We start from the raw sequence: 23,358 nt of genomic DNA, 5'->3' as shown, positions 1-23,358 counted from the left end.
TACGCAAGTCCATTGGCACTTCTTTTGTCTTCTCCATGGTCAGTATCCAGCCAAGTCAGTGCAAGCTTCACTTTAAAAGCCTTTTAAACATCTGTGTGTCAACCGGTGTGTTTATAATGTGGCCAATCATTCTAGAATATGTAAAGATTTGATACATTTTGTTTAGGTGATTTCAGTTATCATTAGGTTTTAAAAAGAAGCCGAAGAACTATGTGATAATTAATGACTTCATATGACCATAATCCTTAAATAAGGAAAAAAATATTTTGCATTCATATTTTCCAAATAAATGACAATGTTTAAAAATTTATTTCAGAGGATGCAAACATTTGAGCACAACTATATATCATACTTTTGCTGGTTAGGCAGAAAACATGTAGAATAATTATTTTTGTGTACTGTAAATGGCAATAAATTCTCAAATCTTGAATATGAGCTATAATGACTCCTTTTTTATTCATGTTTAACAACAATTCATCATGAACGTCCTGTTTTACTGTAAAGTATTGAAAGTTCAACAATGCTAGAATGAGGAAAGATGAAGATAAATGTTTAGAAAATAAGTGTTTAGAAACGTTTAGAATGTAAGTTTAGAAAATATGTAAGAGGAAAATTATGTATTAAGACAAATTCCAGGGCATAATATTTGTAATTATCTTCCCACTTAAAGAATGAAAAGCCAACAATAATCACTGAAATAACTTGAAGCTGAGAAAAGTAATAATAAATAAAAATGTATTGAAAATTAACATGAAAAGAATCGCTTTTGAATTGTGGCTGAACAGATGGATAAAAAAGCAAACTAATGAAACTGACCTGGACAAAAATGCTCAGCTGCTATAATATGTGAGAACCAGAGCTAATTTTTCTAAATTCTATTTTATACATATTCCAAAACAATAGATGTAATTATAAATGAAAAATAAGTTGGCCTACATTTATGGTGTGTCATTCCTTAATACATCAAGAATTATTAGTTTTGTGTTAGAGAAATAAAGCATTCTAGGATATGCTGTTAAAAATTACAATTTATAATATAAAAAATTAAAATGTACAATTTATGTTGTATAGTTAACTCGGCACATTGCATCCACAGTTTTAATTTCTAATACTATTAATTTTTCACCAAGATCTTTTATTAATGATGGAAAAGTCAGGACACTGCGTAAAGTCTTCTCCAGCACATTCCAAGATTAAAATTTAGATCTGGAAACTGTCGTAGCCAATTCATATGTGAAAATGATGTCTCATGATCACTGAGCCACTCTTTCACAATTTAAGCCTCATGGATTCTGGAACTGCCATCTTGGGATATGCCCATGCCATCACGGAAGCAAAATCGACTGATGGAAAAACCTGGTCATTCTGGGCATTTTCAGGGAGTCATTTGATCTATTTTTGGGCACATAACAGTTGAAACTACATGCCATCTTTTTTCTTACCCTAATGCATCCATCACTCTGAAACAGTGTAATTCTGGACTCATCAAACTATATGGCCTTTTTCCAATTGTAACCCACTCGTATAATTTAACTGATAGATCCAATAAATCTGTCATTAATTACTATACTTAGAATAAGTGTTTATTTGCACTTATATACATATTTTCTTTTTTTTTTCTTCTATCTAATGCATAACGTGTTTAGTCATGTTTAATATGTATATCTATATATGTGGGTATATTTTTTTTTTCGGGTGTGAATGTATTAGAGAAGTTGAGTCGAGTGTTGCTGACGTCACTTGTGCGCCAGTAGTGGTGAAAGATGCGCGCTGCATGTTTTTGGCGGCTGCTCAACTTTATCCATCCTCGCGAATCTCTGTCAAAATACATGTCTGAACTGTTTCATTGCATTAGGTTTTGCAACGTGTGTGTTCTATGAGCTGGGACTGTTTCATCGCGGTGTGATTGCGTTGGATTCGGGTCGATAAGGACGTGTTACTCTGGAATCTATTCGGATGGACTGCGCCCCCACAGGACTGTAACCACAGTTTTTTTTTTCTTCAACGTGTCCTCAACCGGGAACTTTGGTATTTATACACTTATCTATGGACTATTTGGGATATTTCTAGTTTCTTTTGTTGTTATTGGAATTGTTAAATATCTATTATTGTTAAATGGGTAAATTGTGCTCCATTTAAAAATTTTTTTTTTTTTCTTTGTTAAAATTGAACAGAACAAGAAAGTTACACAAACCTGCAATACAGTTTAAAAGTGAAACAAAAGAAAATTAGTAAATACATTATTCATTTTGGTTAATTTTTGTGTTGGTGCTTTATTCAAGCAGTTATACTAAATGAGACTAGATTACATATAAGTGCAGACACACAATTCTGATATAATTTTTTTGGTGTGAGACCCCGAACCCGGGACTCCAGACATCAATATAAATTGCTATTTTAAGTGTTTGGTGATCTCAGACCTAGTAGATATTTTCCTCCTTTTCTTTAATGTGAACCCAACATATGGGTTACACAATCATTTTGCTCTCAAGCAAATTGAAGCCATTTTACCCAGATTTGTTTCATTGATAAGTGGTTTTCTTAAAGCAACACAGTAGTTAGGTCACAAATTAAATTGCAAAAGCAGTTCTAGTTTTAAGAGACCATTTAGCTTCCAATAAATTGTAAAAAGAAACAGTACAAATGAAATAGTAAATAATTCGGTAGCATTCATATGTCTACATTGGGGAAAAAAAGAGAAAAAGGTACAACATAATGCCCATACTAGCTCAAGTTACAACAAATTTTTTTTTTTTTACATTTAAATCACAGTAATATATTTGTCAAGTTTCATTAGCAATTTGTTTGCTATTTTCACTGCCTGTTGTGCCTCTTCGGTTTTGAACTGTTCGTGTGGAATGTGTGGTGATGGGTGGCAGTTTGGGTATTGAGTTCTCTTAGCATCAACACCAAGTGCCCTCAGCTGATTCACAATGAGGGGCAAGTCATTAAGGTAGGCAACATACTGTGATACTTTCTGGGCAAGGCTAGTGATGGTGGATGAAGTTCCAGGATGCTTTCCATTCCTTCTGAACTCTGTTGCTATTAGAGCTTTTTCCACTGACTGGTGCACTTTAAAAAGACACCACTCTGGGTTTGGGTTGTGTTCAAAGTCGTTCTGAGCAGCAAGAAGGTCACATTGTGCTTGTCTGTACCAGCGATTAGCTTCCTCTTTGTTTGGTCTTGGTGTTTCTTGGAAATGTGACCAAAAATTATATCGCCATCTGAAATTGCTATGATAGAACTGCTCTCGTCCTCTTTTGTGACTTCTAGCTTCATAGTTCCATCTATCATAAAAATTGCTGAAGTTGGCCCAATGTGTTGTGTTTTGTTGTGCTGATGTGTTGTGCTTTGTCTTTCCTTGCTGTAGATCATCAATTCTTTTTAGCAAATATTTAAAGGCTTCATTGGCAAGCTCTGAGTTCTCTGGGTTTTTATCTGGATGCCACCTTAAGTACAGGCGTCTAATGGCCTTTGATTTGTCCTCATGTGACATCTTCCAGATCTCTTCCAAGCTCTGGTCAATCTCTATTTTAACCTCCTCCAAAGTTTGTGGTAAGGGTCTCTTTGGGGATGGTACAGACTGTGAAGGTTTAGACCTTGATAGTTCAGGCAAAATGTCTATGACTGTGCAGGTAACATTTCCAAATGAACTTGATCTTTTTTCTCTCTTAAACTGATAAAGGTCAAGGGCACTAACTTCAATTATCTTTTCATTTCCAATCTGTATTCTGTATCTTGAAGGATTTCTTTTGGTGTGTCCGTGATTCTCATCCAGACACTCCACAACAATGGCAAAGATATATTCATTTTCTAATTCATCCTTGCTAAAACCAACATACTCCCCTTTCTTAAAATTGTTCAGGAGATCCATATCAAGGGAATCATGCCATTCTTCTGGTATAGGAGTTCCAGGGCTTGGACGGAAAAGTCCCTCTTCATGACTCACAATGTTACGGACTCCATGATTTTCTAAGGCCCTTTCAACATCCTCCATGTTTTCACATAATAAAAGCTGTCCGAGTACTAGCAGGCTTAACGAACTCAAGGAGTTTTCAAGAAGAGCATTGATTTCTTTGGTAAGAAACATATTGACCTCATTCACCACTTTGAGAGCCATGTTATCATTGTGCTTCAAATAGAAAACACACTCATCTTGCTGTTTTTCCACATAAACATGAGTTTCAGTCTCAGTACCTTCTAGTGGCTGATGATTTAACAGAAGTTCAGTGTGTAAAGTCTTGCGACAGACAATTTGAATTTTGCCAAATATTTTTTCACACATGTGTGTAGCTTTAGCCTGTGAAATGGTGCCGTTGCTTTGTTCTCTGATCAAACATATAAGACCGTGACAGAACTCACAAGAAGACAGACGTTTTTCAAACCAGCCACTGAATTCACACGATTTTCCATAATCGCAGTGTTCCACATGCGCACCAACCAAGTTCACAGAAATTACTTGAGAGAGCAGTTTAGGCTGAATCTCTTTAGGAAGCAACTGCAAATGTTTTTGATGTTCATAGGGATCTCCATTGAGGTGACATTGGTTTAGATTCACCAGTAGCTTCAGTTTTGTTTTTAGTGAATCCTCTAGTCTGCTGGCCTGAAAGAAGGTGTCATTGAAAAACAATGTGCTGGACTCATAGAGTTTTCCATCTGATGATGGGAGGTAAAGCGTGATGTTCTGAAAATCAGTTAATTTTTTCTCTTTGTTTATCAGACAAAAAAGCTGCTGCACAACACGCTGAACAGTTTTCTGCTGGTTTGGTTGAAGTGTGGTTTTATCACAGCACTCTGCATAGATTTCTTTAAGTACAGTACAGAATTGTGTGACAGTAGGCTTTTCTTCAACACCAATCTTCTTGAAGAATTCTGCATACACTGCATGTTTTGATTGTATGGGGTATACGTAGAACCTGAACTCATCAGCATTAGGTAGTGCCAGGACTACTTGACTAGCTTTCACAAGATTTGTGTCGTTTTCAACAAGAACAAGAGGAACATCAGCCAAAACAGACTCATTAAAAGGCACAGACTGTAAGTAGGCGTATGAATTCTTGAACACTTTAGCTCTGGTCTCCACCAACGCTTCAGTTCTGCACTGAGATCTACAGATATTTTTTAGGTTCTGCATGACCTGCTCTGAGGGTGGTTCATCCAAAGCTCCAGCTGTCCTTAGGGCATTTAACTCTTTCTGATTGAAGTCCTTTGAGGGCAGTATTGGCATGGCAGTCCATATGAGATATTGATGATCAGACTGCTTTTCAAGCAGTGATCCTTTGATGGCAACCACATCCCTTCCTTGTGCAAATGCTTTGTGATAATCACAAAGTTTTTTTTCAATCTGCATAGCCACTATAAATTTTATGGTTGCGATTCTTTGCATTAATTTAGATTTTTTCTCATCACCCAAATGAAGTGCTGTCTTAAGCACAGTTACAGATCTGCGTGTAAGAACCTGCAGTTCAGTGTCACCTTTAGCATCTGACTCAATTTGATGAGCAAATGTTATTACCTCCATTTCAGATACTTTATGCTTTAGTCCAAGGCTCCTGATGAGAGATTTTGCTCTTGTACTATTGCTGAATAGTTCCCAAAAAGATTTTGGGATAAATCTGTGCTTTGGAAGCATAACTTTATACAGGTTTACGGCATCATCAAAAAAGTATGAGGCAAGCTGAGGACAGCCATTAATGTCCTGAATAAATCTGACATCTCTCAATGTTAAGGCAATGCTGTCTTTATAGTCTTCATAGTCAGATCTTTGGCTCAGGTCCACTAGAAGCCTTATCAAATCAAGAAGCTGGGTCTGAGTAAGCTTGTGTACAGAAGGAATCACAAATTTGACACAGTACTTTAAATCATCCAAAATCTTAATGTCCAGACATCTTGATAGGCTTTCATTTACATAGCTGTATTTGAGAAAAATGCAGTCTTTGTGATCAAACATGTACAAGCCTGGAAAGGTGTCTTGGCAAACAGTATGCAAAATCAATACATTGCTGTGAAAATCGATTCTTTGCCGTTTTCCACAAATGGTCTGAAATAAAGGCAAAGACTTAAACATTCTCTGATACTCATTTGTTTTTGTAGAGCCAGATTGTAAGAAGCGTTGAAGCTCATCAAATTCGTCATCAGAAAGCTTCTCAAACTCTGAATGAGGAACTTTGTCCAACTGCTTCAGAACAGCACTGCAGTCACTGGTATTTAACAGTTCTGGTTTTACAAATATAGTCAAAAATGATTGAAGCCCAAGGAAGAAATCAAGGTCTAATGTCATGAATCCGAGTTTAATGAGAGTGGCAGAAATCCGTTCTTTTGGATCATGAACAATACAATGTAGATTTTCGATTTTTTGCAGAAAGCACTGTTCTTTTTGTCCTGGATAGATGACAGGCAAAATCGGACTGCCAGAGAAGTGATTCTGTATTTCACCAAAGACCCGATTTTCTGTTTCATCTTGGGAATCATTTACTTTGACTTCATTAACCAAAAATTTCCACATTTCTTTCAGCCATTCTTTTGTTTCCTTTCCTGCTGTATGAAGCCCATTTGTTTCATTACGCAGTGAGTGTTGAAGAAGTTGTTGAAGAACCGGCTTTATAAACTTTGATGCCACTGGGATGGTTAATTTCTCAATATATTTCCCCTTTTGCAGAATAGTTTTGTGGCAAGAATTCACTTGATATTCTACAAACTCTGACTTGTGTTCATTAAAAATTTCAGCAAAATTTGAGATGAGCTTTGGAGAATTGGAGCTGAACTTCCTCAACATTTTATCTTGGGTGAGGAGGAGAGGCAGGCCATTAAGGTCAACAGACAAGGATTCCTCATTAGCAGTCCTAAGGCAAAAGTTCAATAGATTTGAACATCCGTTTGGATCTTTGATCAAAGTCTGGTTGATGGGTAATGGTAAATCATCAGTAGTTTGTGAGGGATCATTCATTCTTTTCTTCTTCAAATAACTGATCACTGATAAAGGATTCACTTCAGCCACTTGCACACCTGCAGTCTTAAAACTCTGTCGAAATTTGTCAAATAACCATGAAAATGGTACTAAGTTCATACCTGTGTGCTCCAAAACTTGAAGAATGCTAAAGTGCTCCTCTGTTATGAAATGAGGTAAATCTGTTGAATCTGGTTTTGAAACACTTGACCAGTTAAATGTGTACTTTGAATCACAGACATACAACTGAAGTGTTCCAACTTTCTGTGTTGGAACCCTTCTAAGAGTTGGTATCACAGGAAGGTTTCGTTGATTGATTGACCTGTAGACTTCATTAATCATATCATGCCAAGCTTGGGCTACACTCTTTGACACAGATGGAAAGTGCCTCAGGCAAAAGTGAAGATGTGATTTGAGATTTTCTATGGCTTTGGGTTCACCCTTTCTAAAGCTTGAACAGATGTGTGTTAGCAGGTCAGCATACAGAGTTGCAATGATCTTTAATTTCAGTAACTGATTCCATCTAGTTTTTGAACTCTCACCATCCTCTTTCCATAGATCTCTTCTAGAATGATCCACCTCAAAGTTTCCATTCACATGGACAGGAAGACCAGTTTCTCCTGGCAATGGCAGAGAACAAAATGCCTTTCCATGAAATTCATTTTCGTTAGGTTTTGTGCCTAAACAAGCTGCCAGGCCTACATGAGGTACTTTGGCATGCAATTCTTCTTCATTTTGTAGAAAGGATCCATATTGCTCTGCAATAATCCAGAGGCTTTCTTTTCTTCCTGATGTGATCAGAACTTTATAGATAGTTTGCAGTGGAATTACAATTCCAGATTTGAAGGATTTGCAAACATGGTTAAGAAAATCTTCCCTTTGCTTCACCGTACTCTCAATGACTTTTTTCTCTATTAGGAAATAATTGACTTCACTTCCATTCTTGTTGATTTCATGGAGGTGTATTTTTGTAACATGCTTCAAAAAGAGAATCAGTTCCTCGGGATTTGATTTTAAAGCCTGGAAAAGTTCCATAATGTCACAATCTCTAACTTTATTTATAGATATTTCTGATTGGGCTGCCATTCGTTCTGTCCTGATTGGAAGTCTGAACATGGTTCCAGAATTAAGAGGAAATTTATCAGGAAGAAATGTTTGGTAAACATCCTGGAAAGACGTTTTGAAATTTTCATCCATTAAGTACATGCAGCCTGGTGACTCCTTTGTCCCAGCTTCTACATATTTTATGTTTGGATCAAATATGCAGAGATATTCATCACCAGTCAGTATAGATGGGCAGTCAGTCAGCTGGTAAACAGAATTAAAACCAAGACCATATTTCCCAGTCCTTCCCAAAGTGCCATGTTTTCCTCCTTCTCCTAGTTGCTGAATTCCTATCAGGTCTTCATTTGAGAATTTCTTATTGTTGTACACACAAAGTGCCGGGCCTTGAAGCAACTCCCATCTTTCCCCAAATGTTTTTCTAGTCCCATGATTCTGTTTGTCCCATACAAAATGGATTTCTGTTGCCTCTGCATCATCAGCATTCTGAATGAGTTCTTTCAGAATATCTTGTTTGGCTGGATAGGCTTCAATTATGTTTTTAATCCGAACAGTTAGTTTCTCTTGTTGTCCGAATTCCTTTGCAAAGGGTGAAAACTCACTGACAAGATGGTTCTGTAGTGTATGGTGTCTTGTTGTCACTACACCAAAACAGCATGCAACCTCTCGAGGTATTAGTTTATGACAGAGGGTTACCCCAGCTTGCACTGGCATCCATGGAGTGTCACTAAATTTCAGCTTGCTTGAATTTGTCAACACACCTTTTTCATCAGGCATTAGACAGTTTTTAACAGTTCCAGATGTAGCCCTATACAGCCCTTTTTTAAGTATGTCAAGACAGACATCAAGATCCCTGTTATGAAGTGGTCTGGAAAAGGTACTAATTTTTTCAAGGACCGCATTAAATTGCTTTACTGTAAATTGTCTGCTTATGCCAACACAGTTCCAGAGATTCTCAAATTTGGAGAAGATTGTGGGAAGAAAATAGAGATAAGGCTTCACCTCAAAATCACCACCCATGGCCACTGATGAGACATTTACAAAGTGATCATCAATTAAAACAAATGGGATTGATTGCACAAGTTCCATAATAGCAGTGGGATCACCATCATTCAACAGATGTTTGTTGAGATAGTCATAACAACTTTTGGCAATGTTAAGGAGTAAAGAATTTTCAAATGATTTCACATGTCGATGTACTTCTTTGAGTTGTCTGAGCACTGTCTCAATTGATGGGTTCTTTATCACCCCCAACTTTGTGAGAACTGGGTCATCCGGCAGTACACCTAATTTAGAAAAATCGACAGTGAATTCTGTCATGTTTACCAAGTGGTTGCTCTGGCAGTCATAGATTTCAGATGGCTTTTTAAGTATGGTCATCACTTCAAAGTGCTGATTGGTACCAACAGCAGGAAGAAAGGATATATGCTTAAGGGTTTCCCATTGCAAAGATTCAACATGACAGGATTTTTTCATTGAGTCCAAGAGACAACGAAGATGTTTGTATGTTTTATTTTTGTCTTTAGCCCAAACCTGGGAGATTGTCTTCACTCTCTCTATAACTTCCTCTAATGGGAGTACATCAGTCAACATTCCCAAGCCTGACAATCGATGTATCCTTTCTGGAGTGAAGTAGTCATTTTTGGTACCTTCCAGAAAGCGACCCTCCTCTGGCTCATACAAGCATGCTACTTTACCATGAGGGTTCACCAGTTTGTTGGTGAACTGAAGTGTTCCTAGTTTCTGTGTTGGAATGCATGCAGTACTTTTAAGCAATTCGTCAACCTTTTGATCATTCAAGTCTATGGCATTTAATATGAGAGCATTTCTGCCATAAGCATCCATTTTGCTCAAGTTCTTAAAAACTACTTGATAAAAGTCAAACCAGCTAAACGTTCTCTCCTTTACTATCTCACTGAAGCCACATCGAATTAAATTATGCCTTGCCCAGGCTGGCAAAGGGACAGCACAGTAGTTTGGTTCAGTATATTTCAGGAACACTTCCATGGCAAGTTTTCCCACTGCCTCATTTTCTTGAATGCTTGGATCAAGAAATCTTGCATTGTCGAAGGAGCACCAGATGTTTCCATTACTCAAGAGCTCAAGGGATTTGCCATCCGAGCTCTGTACAATGGCTGTGTAAAAAGCACTAACCAAAGGTTGAAATGCTTTGTTTACTTGTTCGATATCAGGCCAGAATTTGTAGTAGTCATAGTTTTGAAGACTCCCATTTTGGCATATTTTCTTCAACTCAAGCAGTGAGGTGATGTAGGCTGTAGCAACCGCATCTTGTAGTAATGCTTTGTTCCACTCCAGTTTTATTCCACATTCCCACAGAGCCTTCCTGTTTGATGTGACTGCAAAAGATCCATTGATATGAACTGGGAGGCCTGTATGAATTGGAAGAGGAAGAAAACAAAAGGCCTGGCCATCTGCACATCTTTCATCTGAGGACCAAGTATTGTCTGATTCTCTTTTGAGAGGTACAGCAACTCCTCCAATTGGTAATGAAAATTTGCATTGATTCACTTCTCTCTGAAACATTCTCAGCGAATCCTTTGTTCCAAAACATGAATAAAGGAACCAGGATTGGGTACTGGTTCTCTCTGCAGACTCACAAACTATTTCCACAATGTTTGCAGCAAAACAATCAACAGTCCTGTGGCAGTTTGTGGCAGTGTTTTTCAGAGCTTCCCTGATGTCCTGTAGATGCTGTTCATTTGAAACTTTAATTGAACATACAACCTCTTTGGAGATTTTCATGACTGTCTCGATTGGTTCCTGTTTAAAGATTTGAAGAGACAGTAACTTTATGTCCTTAAGAAATAACAGAGGAGTAAAAGAACCATCTGTTAACTGTTGCTGGAATGCATTTATGCTCTCTTTGTCATACACCTTGGAGCTAATTTCTGACTTGCAGGCCTCCTCAGCTGTGCGAAATGGTAGTTTAATCAGAGTTCCATTGTAATATTTCTGTTTGCTGTTTGACAGATCACAGTCAAAAATTCCCTGATAAGATTTAAACTGACCAGGAAACCTTCTAAACAGTCTCTCTTTGAACAAGTCAAGTTTAATCCCAGGAACTGCTTTACTTCGTATGTGCTTTTCCAGATGTGTTACATTTGGATCAAGAATTAAAAGACTATTTCCACTCAAAATAGATGGAATATCTGTCACGTGGTAAACAGCATTGAAACCCAGTCCAAACTTCCCAATTTTCTCAAATTTGTTTTCTTTTGATGCAGAGCCAACTCTAACAATGTTTCTCCAATCGTCCTCTGAGAACAGCTCATTGTTGAAAGCCCAAAGACAAGGACCATTGCATAGAGCCATACCATCATCAATAAGTCCTTCAGAAGGGTGTGTTCTGAAATCCAGCATAAATCCACAGGTGCTCGCACCAGCATCTTCGGCATTTTGTATAAGCTCTTTAAAAATATCGCTTTCGTCATCATATTCTTTAAGTATGTTCTTGATTCTCTGAGTGATTGGCTCTGTTTGACCACATTGCTCAATTCCCTCATAGTCTTCCTCGTGTCCAATTATCTGTGGTTTTAGAATACGGGTACTAAGAAAGGGAATTTTCAGCCATCTTGCAGTGATGGGTAGCACTTCCTCATGGATGACATAGAACTCCTCCTTATCTTCTTTTAGGTCTTCTAACCCATCATCACTGATATCACAAAAAACAGTTTTTTTCAAAGGCTGAAGGGTGAAGTTTTGGTTTTGTGCCTTGACTGGTACAGGTGTACTGTCCTGTAAAGTCTTTTCATTTTTTCGCATCCAGTCAAGGATGGCTGTTGACACTTTAAGTTCAGAGGGCTCTCCATAAGGTGGAGTTCTATCATCAATGTTCTCTTTAATGTCACTGAGTATGGCTTCTATTTCTGCATCAGAAAGTGTTTCTTTTACACCACACTCTCTTAGGAGGTCTTCATATTGTAAAAATTCATCTGCCACCTTCTTGACATAAAGGCTAAGATCCAGTTCAGCTGGAAATGTGAGCACTACTTCCCGTGGTGACACAAACTCAGTCTGGCTCCAGAGCCAAGGAATGCATTTATTGTTCATTTCCTTACTGAAATGTTCAGTGTTTTCTTGCATGAATTTGTATGTGCTGTGCAGCTTGTTTTTGAATTCGTAATCTGAATCTGGGCTAACCATTGTTGGAGCTAATGATATCAGTACACACAGATTCTCCAAGACCTTTTCAGCTGGAGGAGGACTATAAAGGTCAAGTTTTTGACAGATACTCTCATTTAGGTCTGAAGCAAGTGGCATGACATGTCCCACAATTGCAGAATATTTTGAAGCCCTTATTTCAGTTGGTTTGTAGAGATACCTCTTCTGGCTTTTTTTACTTTTGTTTGGATTTGGATTTTCACAAGGAACCCATTGCAACTGAATAAGTTCTTGTCTCTTCCCCTCAGAGAATTTTGATAGCAAGTCATTTCCATTCAATATCCTTACAAGAACATCAGCCTTTTTAAAAGCTCTGTTTCGTGAGTGTATGTGGAGCTTCTGAATTTGTGAGGCGACATGAAGTATATTTGCCGGTGACAATTCTTCTTCTTTTGTCTGTAGACCAAGTTGTTTCAAGCTTTCTAGCATCTTTGGTGACCTATAAACCTGTGGTGGGAAGAAGTCTTCCTCAAAAAGATCTAGGAAAGTTTTGTTTGTGGGATCAAAAACACTTGATGGTGTTTTGCGTTCACCCTTTTCTGTCAGAATGAAACTGAGATTCCTGCTTTTCCTCAGCAATTCATCACTTTGGGAGAATAGGATATGTCCATGAGTTAGCATCCAAGCCATTATTTTTTGTTCATCCACTATGGTGAAAATCTTGCCATCAATGCAGTCTACCAAGTAAATGGCTAACTGAGCAGTATCCAGATGGTCAACCTTTAGGAGAGTCAAAAGTCTGCGGTCAGCTTCATTTGCACATTGGACTATGGTGTCAGGTACAGGTAAATCCTTGGGAATGGCCGGGTTGGAATTTAAAATAACTGCTTGTTTTGACTCAATGGCAACATATTTTTCAGACATCAATCTGAAAATGGGCAGAGCTGACAGTAAATCTTGTTCTACATCAGATAGACAATCTAAAGAAGAGATATAGGCTTTAAACTCTTCTTTTTCATGAACTGAACCAGAGGCAATGCCATTGACAACCTTGTGTATGTCTGAATTCAAAAGAATTTGTAGGACATTCCTTGGGTATGGTGTTAGTACATATCTTTCAATGTCATGATGCTTCAGACACTCATCTTTCTTAATGACAGTACCTCCGATTGCCTTTATAATTTTTTGCATTTGATCTGACAAGGTGGACTCTCTGCTGCTCTGAAAAATTAAAGTGGATTTCTCTTCCAATCTTGCTAACATTCCAGTACTGCATGCTTGTTGGAGTGGTTCCAGGGGTATTAACGGCATGCCGATAAAATCCTTTAGTTCTGTCCAGTGAGTGTTCAGAAACTTCCAGAATTCTTTCAACCATGTCTTTGGTGGATGATCATCTTTAACAGAATTCCACTTCACATGACCTGTTGTCTCTTTCCAGTCTCTGGGTAAGTGTTTCCTGGCAAATGCAGCTACACTGTTTGCATCCAAATTAATCAGCTGATAGAGTTTTGAATCTAGAATTAATCAGAGCAGATAAATAATTTAATAGAACTTTATTTACATTTGTGTAAATCATTAAATTGTATTTATTACTTAAGGCTGTCAATTTAAGCAACATAAAGTCTTCAGAAAAAGCTGCAAACATTTGATAATTTTTACAGTCTGCATGTAATTCTTATTTGTTAATGTTTATAGCATGTATGTTACACAGCTACAGTGAGAAATGATGCTTCTATTACAATGGTGTTAAAATAACAATAAAAAATATTATATCATGTTATGAAGTTAAGACTGTAGCAAACGGTATTTTGTTGGTATGGGATGCTGAATTTCTTTTAATGAGAGACTTTTTGAAATGACCATAATCATAAAATTTTTTAACAAAAGACATAATTTCCTTACTTGTCATGGCAATGCATCTCAGATGATAGGCTGTGTTGCTGTTTAAATCTTCAGGCAAAAATCTGTCTTTGCAAAAAGGTAGCAACACTCTGGACAAAGAATATACATGTTGCTTTAATGATACACAACACATGAAGATACAACAAACAAGAGTCCTAAGATAAAATACAACAGAACTTACCGTGAAAACTTTTCATTGTCAATCAAAGCAATGTCCTCTTCCCGGTTTGTAAAGGACCTGAAACTTCCATCAGTAAGTGGCAGAAGCTGTAGACCATTTAGTTCTTCATACCTCCCATCACTGAGAACATACTCCAAGATTGACAGTTTCTCGTCCTTACGGATTGATTGAGTGTCACTTCTGTGGAGCACAGATCTAACAAAACCTGGTGTCACCCATTTTAACGTTTCAGGTTTTGGGAAGGTTCCCTTTATGCTGAGCAGAACATGTTCAGGAGCAGTAACAAGGTTTTCTTCTTCCTCCATCAGTATGTGGAAAACTGCAGACATTATATTGGTGTCAGTATAATTACCTGGAAAAACTGCATCTGAAGCAGCCACCCATTTTTTCTCATTTTTAGCTAGAGAAAAGATTTCCTGATTTTTGAATAATCTTTGTAAAAGGTCTACTGCAACTTCATGCCAACGTGGCCTGTGTTCCGTTGCTCTCAGATCAGGCCAGAGATTGTACACAGCACTTACAGGCAGTACCGACTTTCTTGATAGTTGTATACTGTCTTGGATTATCTTGAGATATACATGAGGAAGAACCTCCTTCATTAGCAGTTCATTCCACTCTGCTGATTTATCATTCTTCTGATCCTCTTCCTGCCACTTGATGTACCTTCTGTTGTCTGTAAGACCAAAGCATGCATTAATATGAACAGGGAGTCCTGTCCTGTTTGTTTCATTGTTTGGAAGGGGCAAGAAGCAGCTCAGTCTTCCACTGCCACATGCACCGTCTTCGTCGCACCGAAATGCTATGTCAACCTGAGGGTAAAAACTCAGTTTATCAGCGAGCGAGTCAATCTCAGGTACACATCCTTCTGTTAAGCGACAGGCTGTCACAAGCCACTTGGTGGTTGTTTTTTCTTGACATGGTGATCTGCAGGACACTGTTTTAAAGCTAGTCTTGCCTTGCAAACAGTTTCCTCTTAAATCCTCACTTTCCTGGAGTGGGCTGGATGGAGATGATGCAGAAACATTCATCCTAATGGTGACTGTGTCATTTGAGTCAATATGCCACAAAGAAATGGATGAGACTGATCTTAGAAACAAAACACTAATGTCTGCATCTGGAAGGAAGCTGTCAAAAAGTTGGGTGGCCTTCTTGGAGTCGTATAAATTGTCAGAAATATCAGAGGCCTCATGACGCAGAGGAAACCGAAAGAGTGTTCCTTTAAAGTAACCTTCATTAATGATCTTCTCCCAAGCACATGCATTCTCACAGACTAGATTAACAATATCCTGAAAAGGTTTGAATTGATCTGTAAATTCTAAAAGGTGCTTTCTGTCCTCTTCATCATCCAGGGACCAGCGGTAACCCTCACGCTCATCATCAAACATCAGCTGTTGTGGGTCAAAAACTGCAAGGTGTTTGGAGCTAAACACACTTGGCAAATCTGTGAATTAAAAAAGAACTCTAATCATGTTTTACAATTTAACTCTGGCACTCCATATTCTTATAACTTATAAAACCATTTCTCCAATGACTTTTTCTGTGCCCACTACCCCCGTTTCCATCACTAATCAGTGGGGGAAGTAGCTACTTAGAACACTAGTTCTAACTAGCTCCAAACTCAGAACACTAGTTCTTCATTTTTAACATTTCCCAAAATCAGTTTAGAGTGGTCTGTTCTTACAAAACATTTGTTGTTTTTCATGATTTTATCTAACTTTGTTTAATGCAGTAATATTTTACAGATGACAAGTGATTCCTGGGTTGTATAATCTTACATAATTATTTTGTTATAAGTGCACGGTGTGTGAATAATGTGTTATATACAGTTCTGTTGTAATATTAAAATCAATACCATATTTAAAATAATTATTGAATTTATTATTGAATAATTATTTGAAACATTCAAAGAATTCTGACAGCCCAAATATGCTCAGGTATTTACAGTACAACTGTCTGAGTCATACAGTAATTCCAGTAGTTGAGCTTTTAAATAGTTGAGTAATGAAGCTGTCAAGCATGTCAAAAACTTGACCAAAACTTGACTTTACAATTTTGGTGAAAAACTGAATCACACATGATCTTATAATTTGCACTTTGTTTAATGTTATGTCATTTCCTTTAAATTTTCACCTGTAACATGGTAAACAGAATTGAAGCCGATTCCGAATCTCCCCACTTTGGTTGGATCATCGTGCTTGATGCTCCTGCCAGCTCGCTGAATCCCTTCCCAGTCCTCCTCAGTGAAGTCTGCATCATTGAACGCATACAGAGCTGGTCCTACAAAAACAGTGAAGTGGTATTACACTCAGTCGGAACTGGTCATAATGTCCAACTGACTAAATGCCGTTAGTAGTGGGAAACCTTCATTGAAACAGAAGTCAAATTGTGCCTATTAATAATGTATGATGGTATTTTAAGTAGAAGGTTCAAAATTGAAAATTTCAATATTTTTTGTTTTGTCAAACAGAATTATTTTTACCTCAGTGCATGTTCAAATTCAGCTGCTTAACTGAGTGGTGAGACAGGATAAAATATGCAAATTTTATGTGGTTTTATTAATTGGACTCCATGAATTAGAACCAGATCCTTTGTTGATGAATGAGAACAGACTGAATAATGAGACGAATGCAACATTAAATACAATACTACAACATCTTAAATAATCATATCAAATAACTGGTTACACATATGGTGAGTAGAAAAGCATCTCAGAGGCTCCTATTGACTGGGATGGTGAAATTTCCCCCATAATCTTCTCTGTTATACAGTATGTTGCTGTGGCTGTGGCACAGGTATTAGCTTAGACACTCAGTAGACTCCTTCAGCAGGTAGACATTTTAATTCCACATACAGTATACCCTGATTTTTGTTGTGGTCAGCGTTTCTCAGAATCCAACATATCTGATTAGCACTGTGAGACTAGATGCTATTTCTGTGTTTTCAGACTGAAACATTTTATGTTCGCTCAGTTCTGTTTAAACAGTAAGTAGATTGGAAGGCACTATTTGTTTATGAAAGATATTTATAAAGTTTTTGTAATACATATGTGATTCCCATATTTTCTATTGCTTTATAAGCCCTTTAGAATATTGTATACAATAACAAAAAATAATTCCATATAATAAAAAATAACAGGAACACTTAATCTTTGAGAAACAAAGAGACTTTTATACTGGTTGTTTTAGAATAAAAAAATTTTTTTAGAAGTCTGTCCGCTTTTGTTTAAAAATCTAAAAACTATATTCATGACCTGTTTGACAGAAAATAGTGTGCTTTTTTTCTTTTAAACTTTCTGCACAGTGTTAAAACTCTCAAAATCCTGATGTAAACTTTACAAGTTTCTTACTTTTTCAATCAGTTTTCAGTAACACTATGAAGCCTTTATCTGCCTATATTTATACAGTACCTGTTAAAATTAACAGTGTTATGAATAATTAGGTAACGATGACACTCAACATTATAATTGATAAAGGGATAAATCAGAACACAAAGTTTAAAAAAATGTTCACATCAACATTTAGAATAAACTGATAATACTGTATGTTGTTTATGTTTATGTTTATGTACTGTATATAGAAGCACAAGCGTGAAGACCGTCAGAATCACAGCACTAGATCTTATGGGTATGGTGAAAGGTTGCTTTGTTTTAACTTCCTGAGAGTTTTACCTTTCAAAAAGAATGTCAGAATCTTTGAATCAGTTTAGCTGGAATTAAAAAAATTTTTTCACTTATTTTTTTTTAAATAAGTGACGAATTGCATACTTACAGTATGCACTATTATACACTAATATAAACAGAGTAGTTTGATCAAACTGAAAACTCAATAACAAGAAGAACCTGACTGATGGACTTATTCCAATCAAAAATGCTTGACGAGGAATACAATTGAAACTGGGTAATGACATTCCATGGGAAAAGAAGTTTTACATTGTTAGTTAGAAAGGTTGTGTACTGTAATGAATAAGTATAAATATATGACCCATGCGATACAGCACTATGTTATCAAGGAATGATTAGAGCTTTATGAGACATTATTTTGTTTAATTTCATTTATAAAAGGAAACTTTAGCATACAGGAAATTCAAAGCACAGTTAGAATTATTTCAGACCATTTTTTTTCTTTTTTTTGTTCACTCAAATCCAGTTTTATTTAACTATTCGTGAAATTATATTTTTTGGTTCGCACCACAATCCTGGAAGCTTCATGATCTTATATGTATGAAGTGACAAAAAAAATTTGACATGACTGAAAATATCTAGTTTATATTTGCTCCTTCCCTGAACATTCACCTGGCAACATAAATATGAATAGAAATACCTTGATACTTCCCCAGTGCAGGGTTCCACACGCTATCAGTACCATATCTTCGCTCATCGTAGATGAAGACAGTTTTCGAGGCTCCGGCATCATCTGCGTTCTGTATCAACTCCTGTTAAACAACACACTCAGAGTGAGACTCGTTTATTTATATGACAGTCCATCTGCTTAGTGCATAGTCTGAAAGGAGATCTGAAGGGTTGTGAAGGAGCATGAAATATAAAGTAATGAATTATAAATGATTCCCAAAAAATACACCATAGTGAAGTTTTAAAGTGTAAATATAAAATGAAATAAAAAATGAAGTGTGACTGATGGAATCATTATGGTGACAATGCAAATGTTTATTTGGGAGTGTGACCTTATGAACGATAAATAAAGCATTATAAAAGTTATTTGAATTAAAAAATATGAACTAATTTCAAGTAATTACGAAGCATAATTATGAGGTTAATTTAAAATTTTGGGGGTTTATGAAATAATTATTAAGCATTACAAAAAAAATCAGGATTATGAAATTTAGAAATTGTAAAGTAAGGTTTAAGAAGTTACTATGAAGGTTCATGAGGAAACAATGAGGAATTGTGCAGTAATTAAATGTTAATTAATTATAGTTGCTTGTGTTGGGATTATGGATTGAATGAATGGATGGTGAATTTTATGAAGTGTTTATGAGATATCTATAAAGGATTATGAAGAATTGTAAAGGATAATATAGAAATGAGGGGGTATGGAAGAAAAGGGAGGAATTACAAAGAAAGGTTTATAACATCATTATTAAGAATTATGAATGGGTAATATGGATATATATAGAGTGATATAGAGTGACATTTTGTGTAGTTATTATGAATGAATATGAAGTAATACATGTATAATAACATCTTACATAAAAACAACATACTCTGTTATGCTTTAAATAATATTTTGTGTTTAACTTATAAACCTGCAAAAACAAGAATACAGTTCATTATCACCTTCAGTATCTGTCCTCCATCAGGGTAGCGTCTCAGAATCTCCTTCAGGTAGTCGATAAATGGTGGCGCTGTGGCTCCAAATGCATTTCTTTATTGGAGAATGTTAAAATTATTTATTTATTTATCTTAAATAAGATTATGCATGGTAAAGAGATTATACAGAATATGATGGTGAATGAATGATTATTGAGGGTTTATGGAAGATTAAGGAGAAATTAAAAAAGTAGTTTGTGGCATGATTACATATAAATGCTGGAGAACTTTAAATGATTGTGAAGGAATTATAAAGGATTATGAAGAAAGGATGTGTTATTATTATAAGAAAGGAAGTGTTATTATTATAAAAAAAAATAAGTTAATTTTGCAAGAGTCAAAAGTAAGAAGAATTTCAAAGTTCAGCTTATTGTAGATCTATTGAAGGAATATAAAACCATTTTGTAGTTAGTAATTTTCAAGAAATTAAAAGAATTATGAGGAATTATGAGGATGACTGATTACAGAAAAGTTTGATGAAGTCAATATGAGGGACTCTACAGTCCCTCTGGGAGTTTTGAGTGATTGTGTGGCCATGCTTGATTTTGCTTTTAAACTCCTAGCAGTAAAGAAACACGAGTTATGACTTTCTAAAGAGTGTATAAATAAAAATCATTGTAGAAATCATTATAAACAATACTTTAAACAATACTTGAAAAAAATATGGAAAGGGTTGTAAAGAAATATGTTATAAAGTGTTACGAAGTATTATGAAGAAAAATATTTATATTTATGAAGTCATTATAATAAAAAAGTACAAGGGAATGTCAAAAATAAATCTCAGAATTGGCTGAAGTGATGCTGTCATCTTAAGAGTGTTCTGTTACTTCACAACCACACTAGTGAGTCTGGCGTTATCAAAGTGGGTTCTGTAAATCTAAGACACTTTTCTTACTTTGGTGAAAGCAGACTGTCTGCTTGTTTATTTATGCTACAGTTAGTGATCTAAGATGTGTCCCATATATGACTGTGGAATTAAGATTAAGAGAAAAAATAAACTAAAATCTAAAACTAGGAAACGCTAAACTACATTATACCACTAGAGGGCGCCAGAGTACAACCATAAATACCGTGGGCACCTACAAACTGCTTACTGTTGTAAAGATGTTACTGTTGTTGCACATTATTTTCTACCTTTTTTAGTAGTATCTGAAGACTTGAGTGTGCTTGTGTTCTACGATGCAACATGTTCGGTGGGAAATTGTAGATTTTAGATTGTCTGTTCATAATGTGAACTGGCTACCTGTGTAATTATTAAATCTTCTCTTTCAGTACTCTCTAGGACTTATGATTTTTTTTATGTAACTTTAAAAAAAAAGGGGTGTAGCTGAGCAGCTACGAATTTGCTTATCTCTTGGCTGGGAAAATATAAAGCTGGAGCATAAGATAAAGAATGTCAGGATCTAGCCCAGACTTTTTTCATGTGCCTTTGTTTATGCTCTGTGTTCATGTGTCTGGCCTGAACTTGTCTGTTCCTTCCCACCTCTGCACACCTGTCTAATTGTTTTGAGTATTTACTCGTGTTGTGTTGTCTCCGTCTTTTGTTTTGTCTTTGTTTTTTGTTTTTTATTAATAAACCGTGGGTTTTTTTGGCTATCCTGCATTTGGGTCTGTTTTTAACCCCTGTTATCTGATAAAGAAACTCGAGAGCTACATTTCATAGCAGGAATTCAAATGTGCAATTAGTGTAATATGATTCAACAACAGTCCTGTCAGGAATTTGATGACTACAGCATGCTCTTTCGGGTTGCCATATAATTCTTTCACGTATTTATTTTTTGGTTTTGTTCACACCTTGTCTTCACCCTGTCCTGTCATTGGTTGTCTTCTTCATGTATCTCAATTACCTTACAGTTTGCTTGTCTATTATTGTGTGAATAATGTCCAGTCTTTACCCAGCAACCTTTTTGTTTTTGTAGTTACTTTTACTCGTATCCTACTTTTGACAGTGCTCTTTCCTTCCTCTTTGTATTTGTCTGCCTGATCCTTTATTAATACACTTGACTCATCTGCATTACCCTTTACATGACCGGTATGGCGTGATATATAGATACTAAACAACTGTAACCAGAACTGTTTTTCTAGACATGTGCCATATATCATATCACTCACTTTTTTATTTTCCCCTTGCTTCTTTGTGGTAAAGTCATCATTGCAGTTTTATGTTCTCCTGTGAACCCAACATACACATAACACATAATCATTAGCATATTATCACTGGTACACATATTATCATTGGCACATTTCATGCTGTACAAAAAAAAATAAAAAATACATCCAAATAGTATTCTGCTAAATTCTCTATAAATAAACTTTAATACATGAACATGTGGTGTAAGGAATAAACCATCTCTTGCTGTTACAGGAAAATGATCAGTGATAGAGTGGAGTTAAAATTATTACAGTTTATTTGTTGTGAAATGATTGTGAAATGATTCCTGTTTTTATTTTTATTACAACAGCCTGTCTTTAACCCTAACACTAACCCTAGCCTTGTAGCTTCATAAAAAAATAAGTTAACAAAAAATATATAATAATAATAATAATAATAATAATATTCTCCATTTATTCTCCAAGAGAGCTGAATTATTAATTAATTAATTCATTCATTCATTCATTCATTCATTCATTCATTCGCTTATGTATTAATTTGGTAAGTTGATCTGTTAGGCTACTGTTTTTGTTGCGTTACATACAGAAATAAACATAAAGACAGATGTAAAGGAACGATAAGCAATGGTGAATGAATGGATGAATTCATTTCAGTTCTTACCTCCTGACGGTCATTATGGTGTTAATGATGAGAGAGAATGTCATGTCTGCTGTGCTGAAGTGAGAAATGTCTGTTTCTGAGCTCCACTCGGCTTAAATACAGACACACAGTTTCACTTCCTTGTGTTCAAAACTTCTGTGGAAACGAAACCTACGCCGTGCGCGCTACTGAATCATATATCAAGTGAACTGAACCGAGTCCAAATACAGCCGTGTTGAGCTGTTTGTTTGATTCAGACTATGCTGAATCACTCGGGTTTAATAAGTTTCGGAAGTTCAGGATCCCTTTTCCATGATAACGGCCATGTGTTTACTTTCATTTCACTGTTACTTCAAAAACTAAAGCTGAATCTAACTGAATATAGAGATCTGTTACTCAGTGTTCTGTGTACAGCAACAATCTTTTCTTTTTAATGACAGAATAATTATTTAAATGACCTAAAATCATTTCTACACTTTTTTTTTATACAGATATTAAAACATATGCAGGCAAATATGACAGAACAGACACTGGCCTTTACAGGCTTGTGTTGCATGTTGCTCATATAAAGTGGAAAAGTACAGTCATGTGCAAAAATTAGGACACCCCATTAAATATTAAGATCTTTATTAAAAAATGTCAACATGTCAATTTCTGATCTTGTTTTAATTTTGTACCTGTAGATTGATTTGTACATGTAGATGAAAGTGATGTAATTGCACGTAAACAACAAAACACACTTTGTTCTCACTTATTAAACAAAAGAAATCAACACAAATGAGTATTTGATCTGAGGAAAAAGTTAGTACTCCCTGTGCTCTAATTTTTCTAGTGTTTCCTTTTTGGCTAAAATAACCCTAATGAGACGTTTCATATAGCCATCTACCAGTTTCATATAGCCATCTACAGTACCTCATGTTTTTATGATGCTGTATATGTTTCTTCCTTCACACCTCCCATGATAATTAAAGTTGTTCAGTCTCTTACTGATTGTAGATTCATGCACTTTGACATCAACTGTAAAAGGAGCTTGCTGAAGGTCCCGTGATAATATTTTAGGATTTTTG

General features: G+C 36.0%; 1 protein-coding gene across 2 annotated transcripts; it reads right to left on the bottom strand.

Annotated features, from left to right (window-relative positions):
- Positions 1-432: 432 nt before the first annotated feature.
- Positions 433-22,443, bottom strand: LOC132850451 (sacsin-like). Of its 2 annotated transcripts, XM_060877058.1 has the most exons (8): positions 22,313-22,443; positions 21,652-21,709; positions 19,507-19,594; positions 18,533-18,644; positions 16,344-16,490; positions 14,214-15,654; positions 14,033-14,121; positions 433-13,644 (listed from the first exon to the last, which is right to left on the bottom strand). In XM_060877058.1, exons 2-8 carry the CDS (start codon positions 21,690-21,692, stop codon positions 2,762-2,764), a joined length of 12,801 nt encoding a protein of 4,266 aa, XP_060733041.1. In that variant the 5' UTR covers positions 21,693-21,709; positions 22,313-22,443; the 3' UTR covers positions 433-2,761. The 2 variants fall into 2 exon arrangements, with proteins under 2 accessions (XP_060733041.1, XP_060733042.1); XM_060877059.1 differs by lacking the exons at positions 18,533-18,644; positions 19,507-19,594; positions 21,652-21,709; positions 22,313-22,443 and having other exon boundaries at positions 16,390-16,490.
- Between the last annotated feature and the right edge of the window lie 915 nt (positions 22,444-23,358).

Source organism: Tachysurus vachellii, chromosome 8 (genome assembly GCF_030014155.1).
Source record: "Tachysurus vachellii isolate PV-2020 chromosome 8, HZAU_Pvac_v1, whole genome shotgun sequence".
NCBI classification, from domain to species: Eukaryota; Metazoa; Chordata; class Actinopteri; order Siluriformes; family Bagridae; genus Tachysurus; species Tachysurus vachellii.
The sequence above is the reverse complement of the archived record's forward strand: the minus strand, read 5'-3'. Positions and strand labels throughout refer to the sequence as shown.

Coding starts and splice junctions, on each gene's coding strand:
- LOC132850451 (XM_060877058.1), bottom strand. CDS start 21,692: ATGATGACTTTACCACAAAGAAGCAAGGGGAAAATAAAAAA. Junction 19,595..21,651: donor AGCAAGGGGAAAATAAAAAA/GTGAGTGATATG, acceptor TCTCCAATAAAG/AAATGCATTTGGAGCCACAG. Junction 13,645..14,032: donor GAGATGCATTGCCATGACAA/GTAAGGAAATTA, acceptor GATTAATTCTAG/ATTCAAAACTCTATCAGCTG.